We start from the raw sequence: 13815 nt of genomic DNA, 5'->3' as shown, positions 1-13815 counted from the left end.
CGGGAGAAAGATGAGGCGTTCTGCTCCCATAAAGATTTACAGCCTCGGAAACCCTGTACAGGGTCGCTATGGGTCGGAACCGATCCGCGGCACACAACAACAACTGTGCAGCCAGGTTTTATAATTACTGTTCTGAGGTAAGAAAACGTCCCTAGTTACCAATGGAACTACATGTCTCAGAAAACACTCTGGTGGAATATTGCTGCTGCTGGTTAAGTACTATCAAGTTGGTTCTGACTCACAGTGACCTTGTATAGGGTTTCCGAGGAATAGCTGGTAGGTGTGAACTGCCGACCTTACAGTTAGCAGTCTAGAATCTGTATTTATAGTTGGTATCAATGGCTAAAACTGACCCATGAATTCTACTGTACTTCTATTTTTAGGCAAAGATTTGAATTAAACAAAAGTCTATCTACTTAGCTCTCTAACTTACTTAGCTTTCTATTTGTTATTGTTGTTAAGTGCTGTCGAGTCGGTTCTGACCCATAACGACCCTGAACAGGGTTTCCAAGGCTGTAAATCTTTACGGGAGCAGAACGCCTCATCTTTCTCCCTCATAACACCTGGTAGTTTCGAACTGCTGACCTTGCGGTTCACAGCCAGATTCGTAACCACTACACTACCAGAGTTCCTTAACTTTCTATTTAGACTAACTTTAATTGGTGTCCTGTAAATCATGAGCAAAGCAGGAACAACAATGGTGAAAGTCTCAAGTGTCTAGGCACTGGACAATCAGGGCTAATAACAACTTATGATATGCAAATATATAATTACCAAGACGTGAACAAAAAAGCATCTTCAGTATTGCAACTGAAGGAGAATGTTACAGCATTGTTCTAATTTAGTCTTATTTCTCTTATCAGACCTTTTCAAAAGGCTTGTACATAAATCAATGCTGGAAGAACAATGCTGTGAAATTATTAATGACGATATGGTCAATTTCAATCCTTAATAAACTACCTCAGAACAACACGCAGTAAAGGACTAATTAATAATCCTCAATGGTAGCACAGTGGGTTACGCACGGGGCACAAGATACAGCGGTTTGAATCTACCAGCCCTACTTAGGAAAACAATGAGGGTTTCTGCTCTCCTCTTACACACCCACACAGGGTCTCGGAGTCAGAACTGACTTGATAGCACACCACCACCACCAGATTCCTTCACTATAGGGCTAAACAGAATTCTCCCTAACTGATTCTAATAATTGCCTGGTAAAGACCGTGCCACGGTGAGATGAAAACATGATGCCATTATACATCTGTCCAGGTGCTTTGCTCTGCTTCAAGCAGCTCTCCTTAAAAGCATACACAACTGGAAAGCACTTTCTCCAGTTAGTATAGATGGAACTTTACAGCGAAGCAGTGCACTCTCCAGCATTCAAATCATACACAATTATAGGAGCAAAGGCTCTATACAGTTCCAAATTAAAGGAATAATCACACATCTAATGAGTTAACCCTGGTGTTCTGGTGGGGTGCTATAAGATAAAGGGCTGGACCACAAGGTCAGCTATACAGGGTCATTATGGATCAACACATAACAATAACGAGTCAACCCAAACCAGAACAGAAGTGTAGTCAGTAAATTTTTTAAAGTGGAAGAACAAATTTAAGGTTCTCTAAAATTTTGACTTTTAAAAAAATATGAAAGTTCAGGAAAAAAGTTATCACTTTAAGCTTATGTTTAGTTACCCATCCTAGAAAGGCTTTTGAGCATAGAATTGTGTTCTTCAGTGCTTTTTTTGTTGTTGAGTGCCGTGGAGTCAGTTCCAACTCATAGTGACACTGTATAGGGTTATCAAGGAGCGGCTGGTAAGTTTGAACCACCAATTAGAGTTCAGGAAAGCTTTACCTCCAGGCGTTTAGTATTATTGGGGGGGGGGGCAGGAAGAGAGGTGGGAGGTTGCTTCAAAAAGTTCATGGAAAAACAGAATGAAAAGATAATGGAATGCTTCCCAAAACTTTTTGAAGCCCCACATGTTTCTATGGTTATTCTCTCATAAAGTCAACTAAATCTTAATGGTTCTTTAGGGCTGACTTTGTGTGGGAGGAAAAACATCATAGGAAGAGAATACAGGTTTTTTAGAACCGGCCATTTAAGAAAAAATTATCATCTCAGTTAAGGGAGAGCTTGGGTATTCCATGGCTGTATGTAGGCAGGGATAAACTTGACGTCTAAAGTTTGGGGAACATAATACATTATTAGACAGACTGAATACTGAGTAAGCGCAATTACTAGTTATATAAGTGATTCAAAGTTGGGATTGGACAAGATATATGTTTTATAGATATTTGCTAATTATAGTTGGTGGTGGTAGTGGTGGTTATGTGCCGTGGAGTCGGTTCCGATTCATAGTGACCCTGTACAGGGTTTCCGAGGCTGTAAATCTTTATGGGAGCAGAAAGCCTCATCTTTCTCCTGCGGAACAGCTGGTAGTTTCGAACTGCTGACCTTTCGGTTCACAGCCCAATTAGTAACCACTACGCCACCAAGTACCATCAAGCAGGTACAGACTCATAGCAATCCTATGCACAACAGAATGAAACGGCCCAGAACTGGGCCAACTTCACAATTGCTAATTTGCTAATTAGTATATGATTATTAAAACTACTCTGGAAAGCACTGTGCTGAAACTGAATCTAGCTTGACTTGTAATTCTGGTTTATTTAACCTTTTCTGGGCTTTCTTTTCTATCTAGTCCAGTAACCTTTACAGGTATTTGCTAAAATGTCTTTTTAGCTTCTATTCCTCTACAGTTGCGTAGAAAGATAAGTAAAACACACAAAATGTTAACTACATAGTTAAATTACTAGAAACTTTTTACATATTCTCTTCTTTATTGTTGTTGTTGTTGTTAAGTGCCATCGAGTTGGTTCCGACCCATAGCGACCCTGTACAGGGTTTCCAAGGGTGTAAATCCTTACGGGAGTAGAAAGCCTCATCTTTCTCCCGCAGAGCGGCTGGTAGTTTCGAACCGCTGACCTTAAAGGTTCGCAGCCCGATTCGTAACCACTATGCTACCAGAGCTCCTTATACTAATCAGAATTTGGAAGTTTTCTATAAATAGCATGAGCTACTTCAAAATAAAGTCTTTCTCCTTAAATTTAGCTCTACAACCAAACACCATTCCAGGAAAGTATATCTGATGTAGTTTTCCTGTTCAATGTTTCAATTTTTTCTTTCCAATGTCTTAATATTTTCACCCTCTCTATTTTCAGTAACCAAAAAGTAACTCTGGCAGCAGACAATTTATCATCGAAGCTATTATATGGATGATGTTGTTGTTGTTAAGTGCCTTCACACATATGGATAAGGGAAAAAAATTATCTCCTTTCCAAGGAGACAGACCACATATTCTGGTGGTCTCTAATAATAATGTTGTTGTTTTGGGTGCCAATGAGTCGATTCCAACTCATGGTGATCCCATGTGTGCACAGTAGAGCTGTCCCATAAGACTTTCAGAAGCAGATTACTAGGCCTATCTTCCAAGGTATCTCTGGGTGGGTTTGAATTGCTAACCTTTCAGTTAGTAACCAAGTGCTTAACTGTTTGTGCCACCCATCTAATAATAATTTTTGTTGTTGTTAAGTGCTGTCGAGTCGATTCCGACCCATAAGCGACCCTGTATAGGGTTTCTGAGGAGCAGCTGGTGAGCTTGAACTGCTGACCTTGCAGTTCAAACGGCTTTGCCATCTGGCGCATTAACCTACAGCGCCACACCAGGACTCCATATAATAATAATAGTTGTATTCAAATACTTGTAAGGAGCTCTGGTAGCATAGTGGTTACGAGTCGGGCTGCCAACCGCAGGTCAGCAGTTCGAAACTACCAGCGGTTCCGTGGGAGAAAGATGAGGCATTCTGCTCCCATAAAGATTTACAGCCTCGGAAACCCTGTGCAGGGTCACTATGAGTCGGAACCAACTCCACGGTACTTAACAACAACATTCAAATACTTGTAGAAGGAAAAACAGAGTTATTGCATATAATGAAATCACCCAAGATAAAGCAGGCAACTGTTAAAATATTCTCCTCCAAAGAGAATTTCATATTCTCATGAAATCAAGACTTTCTGGATCCACTGAGGCCAGATGACTCCCTTCAAACTGTTAACTTCAGGAAATCTTTAAACTTTTAGCTGAAACTATCTCCTAATATAATCTTTGAACCAGATAATAGTTTAGCCTTAATATAAAAGCATACCTCATCCAATAGGCATGACACTATTTTAAACAACTAGCTAGGTGATGATATTGACAACAGCAACTTAAAAATATAGATGAGAAACTGGAGGGCTGTGAGTCTGTGTTAATGATGGTGAAACAGTTTGAAAAAAGTTGCTGCTAAAGGTGCCACAACTTGAAGAACATAACAAATGCACTAAACTGTGCATGCTGGAAATTGCTGAAGTTGAGTCTATTTTATTGCAAATATCTTAAAAAAATATTTCTTCCTCCAGATAGAAGTCATTCATTGTTGTATAGTTATAAAACGTGGCAATAATATATTCTGTCATTTAATTTTATCATGGTTATATATCACTTTTAGTCGTCATGTCAAAAAAAAAAACCTCACAGCCATCAAGTTGATTCTGACTCAGAGACCCTGCATAGGGTTTCTGAGTCTATAAATCTTTACTGGGAAAGACCGCCTTATTTTTCTCCCGTGGAGTGGCTGGTGGGATTGAACTGCCAACTTTGCAATTAGCAGTCTGGTTCTTATCCAACAGTGCCATGTAGTTTTCTATAACGCCTCTACTCCAAAAAGGTCCAAATATGCAGCTTTTGAATATGGCGTATAAGCTACTTCAAAGAAAAAGAGGAAAGCAAACCTTATTTCAAACACAAATATTAAAAATGCAATGTTTTACAGTAGAACAAGTACTGCAAGTCAAAAGCCCTGTTTCTAGTCCCAGTTCTGCCAGTAATCAGCTGTGTGACTTCCTGTGAGTCACTTAATTATGTTTCCTAAATTCTAAAGTGACTGTAAGTTAACAACAGGTACATTCATCTCAAATTTGACTCTGCAGAAAAGTGTTTTCAAATATTGTTTTCTAATAACAGCCCCATGAAATTATGTCATTTTGCCACATGAGACTAGTCCTTCACAGTTCTGTCAATTTGAATGACAGTCTGGATCCCTTAGGTTGTACATTCAAGATGCACTTTGGAGAAAGAGAGACTGAGGACGGATTATAAAATGGGATGGAGGTGGGCAGGTGAGGGGACTGATAAAAGGGTGCATCTGTACGCAGAAGACGTTGTTGTTAAGAGCCATTGAATTGGACCCGACTCACAGCGACCCTGTATACGGTTTCAGGGATTGCAAATCTTTATTGAAGCAAAAAGCCTCATCTTTTGCCCACGGAGCGGCTGGTGGGTTTGAACTGCCGACCTTGTGGTTAGCAATCCAGTGCTTATCCTATAGTGCTGCCAGCGCTCCTAGTCACACTTCCATCAGGAGCTCTGCTTACTAACAAGAATCTTACTTCAATACGGCGGAGTAGGTGGTGGTGGCTGGCTGTTTGCAGTAGAGACGGTTCCGACTCATAGCGACCCTGTACAGGGTTTCCGAGGCTGGAGAAACCTCATCTTTCTCCAGCGAAACAGCTGGTAGTTTCGAACTGCTGAACTTGCGGTTCGCAGCCCAATTCGTAACCACTACGCTACCAGAGCTCCTTATGGCGGGGTAGAGTACGGAAGATCTGAGGGAGGCTTTGAGCCGAGGTTGTCAGGTAGTCACACCCATCACCCTGCACACCCAGTTTTTCCTAGTGGACACCAAACCAGTCTCCAGTTCCGGGTTCCCGACCAATCTCATCAAGCCACAACAGAGGGTTCTGCCAATCTGGGCACCGCTTCAGGGCTCTACAGTGAAATTCACACGACCCCAGCACCTGTCGATTTCACACCCTTCCCAAAGGGAGGGGGTGGGTAACAACAGTGAGTAGGTCTATCCCCCGTCCTTTCAACTCGGGTCACCACCAAGTCCAGGAACTCTCCAGACTGAAACAACCCCCAGACTCCGGAGGATAGGGGTAGCCCCTCCGCGATGGCCCTCCCATAAATTCTTCCCCAAGAGCTATTTCTCCTGTCTATAGGTCCCAATCCCCGGTCGTGGCTTCTCAGGCCTCGAGGGTTCCGGGATGCCGAGAGTGGGGTAGCGGAGGAGAGTGCACTACTCGCCACCGGAGGAAAAGATAAGACAGCAGGGCAAGGTGCAGCGACGTTCCCCCAGGCGAGGGCGGGAGGCCGTCTGTGAGTCTCTCGAAGGTCTGTCATTCCCTCACTCACTCACCAGGAGCAGCAAGGAGCATCTGAGGTCGGGTAAGGATAGGAAGACGGCAGGTTTCATGGTAGGCAGCGTTGGGGTCCGCGGCAGGGACAGGTGCTTGTAGCTGGGGCTGGGTTGGGCTGGGAAAGGGCTGGGCTCCGGGAGCCGGCGGCAGCGGAGGATTCTCCCAGCAGCTGCACCTCGTCCTCTCGACCCGGAGCTCCAGCGGCGAACACCGGGACAACTTCCAGCGAGGCCCCGCACATCCTCACTTCCGGGTCCTGTCCACCTCGGAACTCACCGGGAAATGTAGTCCTGCGCCACTCTCACCCGGCAGGAACAGTGAGCAAGTAGAACTCCCTTTCCCGGCAGGCTCTTGGCAGAGGTTCCCCCAAGGCCTCTGCGCGTAGGGCCTTGTGGGATAGGAAGGGCTTGGGGCGGGTGTACCTCTGCGTTCCAGAGGATGAAAACTACAATTCCCAGAAGGCTGCATGTTTGAGAGCCTTGGGCGGCCTTCTCAGGGACTCTACTGGGTACAGTGCGGTGGGGTCGATTGGAACTCTGTGTGATTGTCTTGGCCTGGCGGGAGGGGCGGCCCAGTGGGGGTCGTGCCTCCCGGAGCCGCCCCCGGGACGTCAGTCCTGGAGGAGGCGAGGGTGAGTAGGAGGGATCTGGCTGGGGAGACTCCGGTGGGACTGTGCCGCCGTGGTCTCTGCTTCAGATTGGCCCTGCTAGCTTGGAGCCTCCATCACTAACCTCCATCACTCGCCTGCTGCCTCTAATTTCTGCGCTAATTCTTACCTTGTAAAAACGTGGCTACCTCTTAAGGCACCAGTGGATGAGGTCCTGTTTTCCTCTATGGGTTCGTGTAAGGAGCAGATACCAAAAGGGAAGGGAAAGCACGTTGTAAACTGAAAACTGCGAGAGTGTGATTGTTACTTAGGCAAGGATCACTTACAGATAATTATCAAAATCTTCAACAAGGATCTTATCTTGGCCCCAGGGTGCCTTGCTATCCTCAACTGCAAACATCTAGACCCTCGTGCCCTAAATGTAGCCACCCAATTGCAATAGCTAAGTAGCTTGAAGCACTTGACCTTTTGGTTCTTTCTCTACTCCCTACCTTATTTGCCCAAGAATTGCTGCTGCCATATCAAATGTTAATCATCTCTGACAACTTCCCAACCCACCAACCCTTTAGTCCTAATCAACAATAGTCTCTTTGCATGTGAATCCAGCTTCTTTAGTTTTGTACAGTTGTAATTAGCACTGTAGGAGAAGCACTAGACCACAAGGTCGGTTTGAATGGTAAGGTCGGTGGTTCAAACACATCAGCCGCTCCTCAGAAACCCTATATAGGTTTCCTCCTCGGAAAACGCTGTAAGACTCGTCAGCACTTAACAACAATGTTTAAGCATTTATGATTCTGACTCGTTTTACAATTAGTGATGATAACTTTGAATTTTATAGCACTTTATGATTAACAAAGTGGTGTGATTTTCTCCTATAAACATTATATACAAAAATATTTGAGCTAAAAAAAATTTGAACTTTAAGGATCCTAGAAAATGTTTTCCCAAGACTGACAAAACTAGATATTGGCAGAGCCAAGACACTTATATAGGCTCTTAAAGTGTTCTGGTCTACTCTGACAGAGCCCATGCAAAGTTAACATGGGGAATGAGAAAGAGCAAGGAAAGAATGAACTTATTGAAAATTAAACTTTGATCCTACTCACCCTTTGGACTTAGCACTCAGCCTATGACCTTTCATTCAACAAACATTTACTGAGCACCAGTGATAGATAACACTTGTTACTAAGCCAAATGATGAGACTTACAAGGTTAAATAAATACAGATTACTGAGATCTGATTTCTAATCTGTTTTCCAAAGTGTATAGAGTTTTTGTGACCCTGAATGCTTAAAATCCTGGTTTAAAATGACTAAAGGTCTTAGAGTTTAGACTGTCTAGCACATATTTGACTGTCAACATGAGTGAATGAACATGGTCACCCTCGTCATTTTTATTTTTTACAGAAACCTGATAGCTGAGGGGGGATTCCTCGTGGCACAGTAGTTAAAGCACCTGACTTCTAACCAAAAGAATTGGCAATTTGAACCCATCAGCCACGCCACTGGAGAAAGATGTGGTAGTCTGCTTCAGTAAAGATTTACAGCATTAGAAACCCTATGGGGCAATCCCACTCTGCCCTGCAAGGTTGCTTTAAATGTGCTTGATGGCAGTGAGTTTGATTTGGTTCATTTAGTGAGCTGAGGGAACCTCAGAGCACACTACTTGTTGTTAACAGAACTGGGCCAGGAGCCCAACTACAATTGTTTCCACCTCTGCCTCTGTTTCTTTCAAGTGATTTTAATATAATCCTGCATACAACAGTGGTTTTTTGAAATCTCTGGAACATGTCAGAAGTATCTGACACCACCCTCTTCTTCCATATTTTCTGCCAACATGATAACACAAGTTGTCAGCAAACTAGAGACATGAAGAGTTGACCTTTACCATAATTAAGAAAATACCTTTTCTCTTAAGACAGTATGTGAACCAATAATCTTTGTCAATGACAACACAAGTACTGGCTCATCAGTGCTTCTTGGTGAATTCCCTCATGGCAGCAATTAACTGGAAATGATAGAAAGCGGTTCTCTTTGTATAGGTATATATCCCAGTTAGCCAGGCTCTCTGTGACTGGCTTTCTTATACCTCCATACTCTTGTAGGCATTCAAACTTAGAATTTGTGATATAGCTTCTTGGATTTGAGGAGGATGTTTAAGATCATTCATACAACTGCAACGCTCTCCTCTCTATGAGATGCTTGAATTCATGTGAAAGTAGTGATACAATCCAACCTCTGCATAGTGAGTTCATGACAGGGAACTCACTATTTTCCTATGCAACTACTAAATTTCTAGAAGATTCCAACAAACCATATTAGACAACCAATCAGAATAAAATCTTACTAAATGAAACACAGTTAACCTTAATGAGGCAGTGTTTTAAGTAAGGTCCTAAAGACAAGATCTCAAGCTAGGTAGATTTCCCAGGAGAGGACAAATTAAAATTCTGCCTCTCATGGGCATGAGAAAAAGAACTAGGTAATATTTTGTTTGGCCATTAAATCTAATTGGCTTGACAAAGTGAACAGGGCCATTTTTATGCCTTGATCATCATCTTAATTCCCAATATCAATTCTGATGTTTAATGTTATTAGGAATCAAATCGCCTCTTATTAGAAATCACTGAGGCTCTTAAGCCCTGTGTCCAATATTAAATACTTTCTCACTAGGCCTTGAAAAGGATCTTAGAACCATCTAACATTCTCATTGTATACATGAGTCACTTGTGTAAATTTGCCACATTTCAGTTCTAGGACTAAGATTATAGAGTTTTTTTAATCCTACTTAAATATCTCCAGAAAACTATATTGGTAACATACCTAGCATTTATTAAGATCTGACAAACCAAGTTTCAGAAAATACCTCCTTTACATACTCAGTGTTTGAATTGTAGGTTGCTCCAGTGCCTGAAAAGACATGAACAGGTCTGAGAACTTGCTGTTGACTGGTTCTTCATTAGCATCACAAGTTCACGCTGCTGCTGTTAATGGAGATAAGAACTCTCTTCACAGACTCCTCATAGGTAAGCAGTTCCCTTAAACACCCACCTGCCCACTGCTATCTAGTCAATATCAACTCACAGCCACCCTATAGGACAGAATAGGAATGCTCAGTGGGGTTTCCCAGACGAAATCTGTGTGAAAGCAGACAGCCTCGTCTTTCTCCCATGGAACAACTGATGGGTTTGAACCTCCGACCTTGTGGTTAGCTTTACGATGTTTAATACACGGTGCCACCAGGAATCCTTTCCTTATATACAGGAATTTAAAAAAATAATAAATTCTTGTCCTCAGGAGCTTTATTCATCGTAATTTTAATTTGCAATGTACACATTTTAATGGAAATATACTTGTAATTTGTTCCAAGATTTGCACAAGAAAGAAGTTTAATTCTGAACTTAAAAATATGAAGTAGGATTAGGTGAGGGTAGTTGAGGAATAGCTATATATTTTGCACTAAATCTTGATTATGCTAAGAGAAGGAATTGATCATCGTAATAACAGATCTAGAATGAGCTGCAGCTATATAATAAAATGTTTTCCAGGAAGCATAACTTAATCCCTAATGAAACTGATATAATAGAATTAATTTCTGGATGTCTTTCTTTCATAACATTGTCTTCATGGAAGATCAAAAGTCCTTGAATTTTAAGTGTTTTATAGTTTTAATTGAGCATGTGTGTGGCACAATCCTATAGAGCACAGCTCTACTCTGTCACACACGAGGTCTCTTCCATGAGTCAGAATCTACTCGATGGCAACTGGTTTGATTCAGGGTTTAATTTTTTTAAATAGTTTTAATTGTGAAATATATTTAAATTTATAAAGGTACAGGAAATAAAAAGTTACATTCATAAATCAAATATCCATGCATACTTGTACCTGTTTCTAGGTTTATTCTTTTTCATTGAGCTAATTGTGTACTAAGGAGCTCTGGTAGCGTAGTGGTTATGAATCGGGTTGCGAACCTTAAGGTCAGTGGTTCGAAACTACCAGCTGCTCCGTGGGAGAAAGATGAGGCTTTCTACTCCCATAAAGATTTACACCCTTGAAAACCCTGTACAGGGTCGCTATGGGTCGGAACTGACTCAATGGCACTTAACAACAATAATTGTGTACTATACCAAGATGTCTAGATTATTAACAATTCATATACTAGTGTCTGTTAGAACAGGTCCTCCTGCCTCATTCTTCTTCCTTAGAAATGTCTTGGCTTTGTGTGGCCCTTTGCATTTATATATCTATAAATAATCTGTTGTTGTTAAGTACTGTCGAGTTGGTTCCTACCCATAGCGACCCTGTCTAGGGTTTCTGAGGAGCGGTTTGTAGATTTGAATCATCAACTCTGCAGATCAAACCAACCTTGCAGTCCAGTGCATTATCCTGCAGCACCACACCAGGACTCCATAAACAATATAGTAGACAATTTGCACAAATGGGCATGTATACCTGTAAAAATTCATCAAGATATATATGTAGAATAGTGAATAATTGCTATCAGGACTGATTGTGAGGGTTGGAAATGTAAAGGTAGACATTTTATAGCAAGGAAGGGAGTGAATAACTTTCCAGCCTAGGAGCGGAGGTCCCTAGGACCATCAACGGAGAAGAGCCGAGAGTGGGACTCTACCCAGAGAAGCAGTGATGCCTGAGATGGAGGCAAAGACGATGACGTGGAGCAATGGTGCAGCTGGGGACTTTAGATCCAGAGAGGGAGAGCGACTGTGTGCCAAAGACTGGGGGGTTGGGGGGAGTGGCGTAGGGGGCAGGCTTGCAGGGTATACCCTTTGGTTGGTTGATGATGCATGGAGGGGATTGTAACCATGGCAATGATATGATACGATTTACGATAGAATGAATGTAAAACTAATGTTCTCCCATGTAAACTATCATATAATTCACAATAAAACACTAAAAAAAAACAAAAAAGAAGAAGATATAATATATGTAGAAAGATAGAGAACAACATCTAGATGTAGAACATTCCCAATACTCCAGAAAGGTTCTTTGTGTACCTTTACCACGAATAGTCCTCCCCCAGCCCTAATCCCAGCCCATTGTGTTAATTATCACTGTCTTGTCTCTCAGCTCTGAATGCTCTTGGATGAACAGAATTCCTTTAAGTCTTTCTTCTTTAAAGTAAACATGGTGCTACGCTTAATCTGTTTAGGGTGCTAGAGAGACACAGGAAGAAGAGGCTGTCCTGCAGCTTTTCCGTGCATGATGGAGGGGGTGGTGTGGGTGTAAAGACATCTGTAGAGCATTACTCTAGCCAGGAGCACAGAACACAATATCTGTGTGACCTTGCAGCATAAAGGCTCCTGATAACCTTATCTCAGCCTTTTCGACATAGGAAAGCAGAGCACTGTGTGGCCTGCTCACTCTGAAGGCCTCCATACTTCCACTGCATGCCCACCAACCTACTCCCCTAGCTACACGTGAAGGATGGCCTAAATGCCTGCACCCAACTCCACACCAGCTCCACCCTGACCAAACCAACAAACTACTCTGCTATCCAGTGGGCTGAACCATACCATCTCCAGTGAGGTCTGAACTCTCCTTCCATGTTTGCCTTTCCTGGAGTACTCGTCTTTGCCCTAGGGTATCATATAGAATTTTTAAGTGTCTTATGGATATTCTTCAGCATAGTTAATAATTTTTTATATTAAACAGCTCTTGCTCAACCTACTGTGTGGTTTCTCTCACCTGACTGGACTCAGATTGCTCCCGACACACACTGGCACACATCCCGATACACATGGGTATGTGCACATTCCCACAGAAACCCTCTATTTTAACTTCTGTCAGCACAGGTTAGTTTTATCTGTTCTGGATCTCCATGTGAATGAAATCATATCATATACAGACATATGTATCAGACTTCTTTTGCTCATGCTATGTCTTTGAAATGTAGCCCTGTTGGTTTGTTTATAACTTTTCTTCCCTTTGTAGCACCTCAGTGTTTGATTATTCCACAATTTATTTTTCCATTCTCTGTTGATGTACAGTAGGATTGTTTCTCATTTTGTGCTATTAATAAGTAAGGTTGCATTTGTGCTATTAATAAGTAAGAATGTTCACATCATTCTTGTACACATTTTCTGGTGGACATATGCACTCATTTCTCCTGAGTCATATGCCTCAATGTATGTGATGTGTATAAATAAACTTAATTTTAGAAAGTTTTAGATTTACAGAAAAATTATAAAGATAGTACAGAGTAGCCGTATGCCCCTGCAAGTGAAGGCCATGTCTGACTTCCCCTGTTTTCCCAAGAGGAAAAGAGAATCAAATGCAAAATCAGCCCAAGGCCGATTATTATGAAGTAGAGTCAGACATGCTTCTACCCTACAACCTTCTTTACTCTATTCTGACACCAACCATCCCTCCCATAGCTCCGTCTGCTTTGCATCCAGGTTCAATCATCCATTGAAATGATCACACAGAACTCATAACAATACTCACAATTATGGAGTTTCTTGGGGAAGTGAACAGGGTCAAAAACCAGTTCTACAATCAGGAACACCTCTTTTCTTCTCTATTCTGTAGACAAGCCTCGCTGGTGTCTTCAGCTTCTCAGCTATGTAGCCCCTTGGCCTCTGCCCCAGTCCATGGACCTAGAGCCCGCAGCTCTCTCTCTCTGTGCCACCATCTCTGCCATTGCCTCTGCCGTGGCTTCTGTCACTGCTTTTCTAGGTAAGGATCTCAACCTCTACTCCTGTTCTTCCTTCTTGATGATTCCGGGATCTTCCATTCCCGCTTCTGAGCTGACTCCTTTTAAACATAGCTGGAGGGCAAAACTAACCAGTCTTGTTGTTGTTGTTGTTGTTAAGTGCCATCGAGTCGGGTCCGACCCATAGCGACCCTGTACAGGGTTTCCGAGGGTGTAAATCTTTACGGGAGTAC

The 13815-nt window shown here is 42.3% G+C and overlaps 2 protein-coding genes across 2 annotated transcripts in view; one reads left to right on the top strand and one right to left on the bottom strand.

Annotated features, from left to right (window-relative positions):
• The window catches only part of ERP44 (endoplasmic reticulum protein 44), a 127316-nt gene extending 120772 nt beyond the window's left edge, over window positions 1–6544 (bottom strand). Inside the window, exon 1 of the mRNA XM_006864723.1 lies at window positions 6300–6544. Within this exon, the coding sequence (XP_006864785.1) occupies window positions 6300–6356 (57 nt within the window). The 5' untranslated portion in view covers window positions 6357–6544. The remainder of the gene's footprint in view (window positions 1–6299) is intronic.
• Window positions 6545–6743: 199 nt separating this feature from the next.
• INVS (inversin) overlaps window positions 6744–13815 on the top strand; it is a 238392-nt gene continuing 231320 nt past the window's right edge. The window contains 2 exon segments of the mRNA XM_006864745.1: window positions 6744–6931; window positions 9804–9932. Of these exon segments, the coding sequence (XP_006864807.1) occupies window positions 9827–9932 (106 nt within the window). The 5' untranslated portion in view covers window positions 6744–6931; window positions 9804–9826.

The sequence above is a fragment of the Chrysochloris asiatica genome, unplaced genomic scaffold (assembly GCF_000296735.1).
Source record: "Chrysochloris asiatica unplaced genomic scaffold, ChrAsi1.0 scaffold00069, whole genome shotgun sequence".
Lineage (NCBI taxonomy): Eukaryota > Metazoa > Chordata > Mammalia > Afrosoricida > Chrysochloridae > Chrysochloris > Chrysochloris asiatica.
The sequence above is the reverse complement of the archived record's forward strand: the minus strand, read 5'-3'. Positions and strand labels throughout refer to the sequence as shown.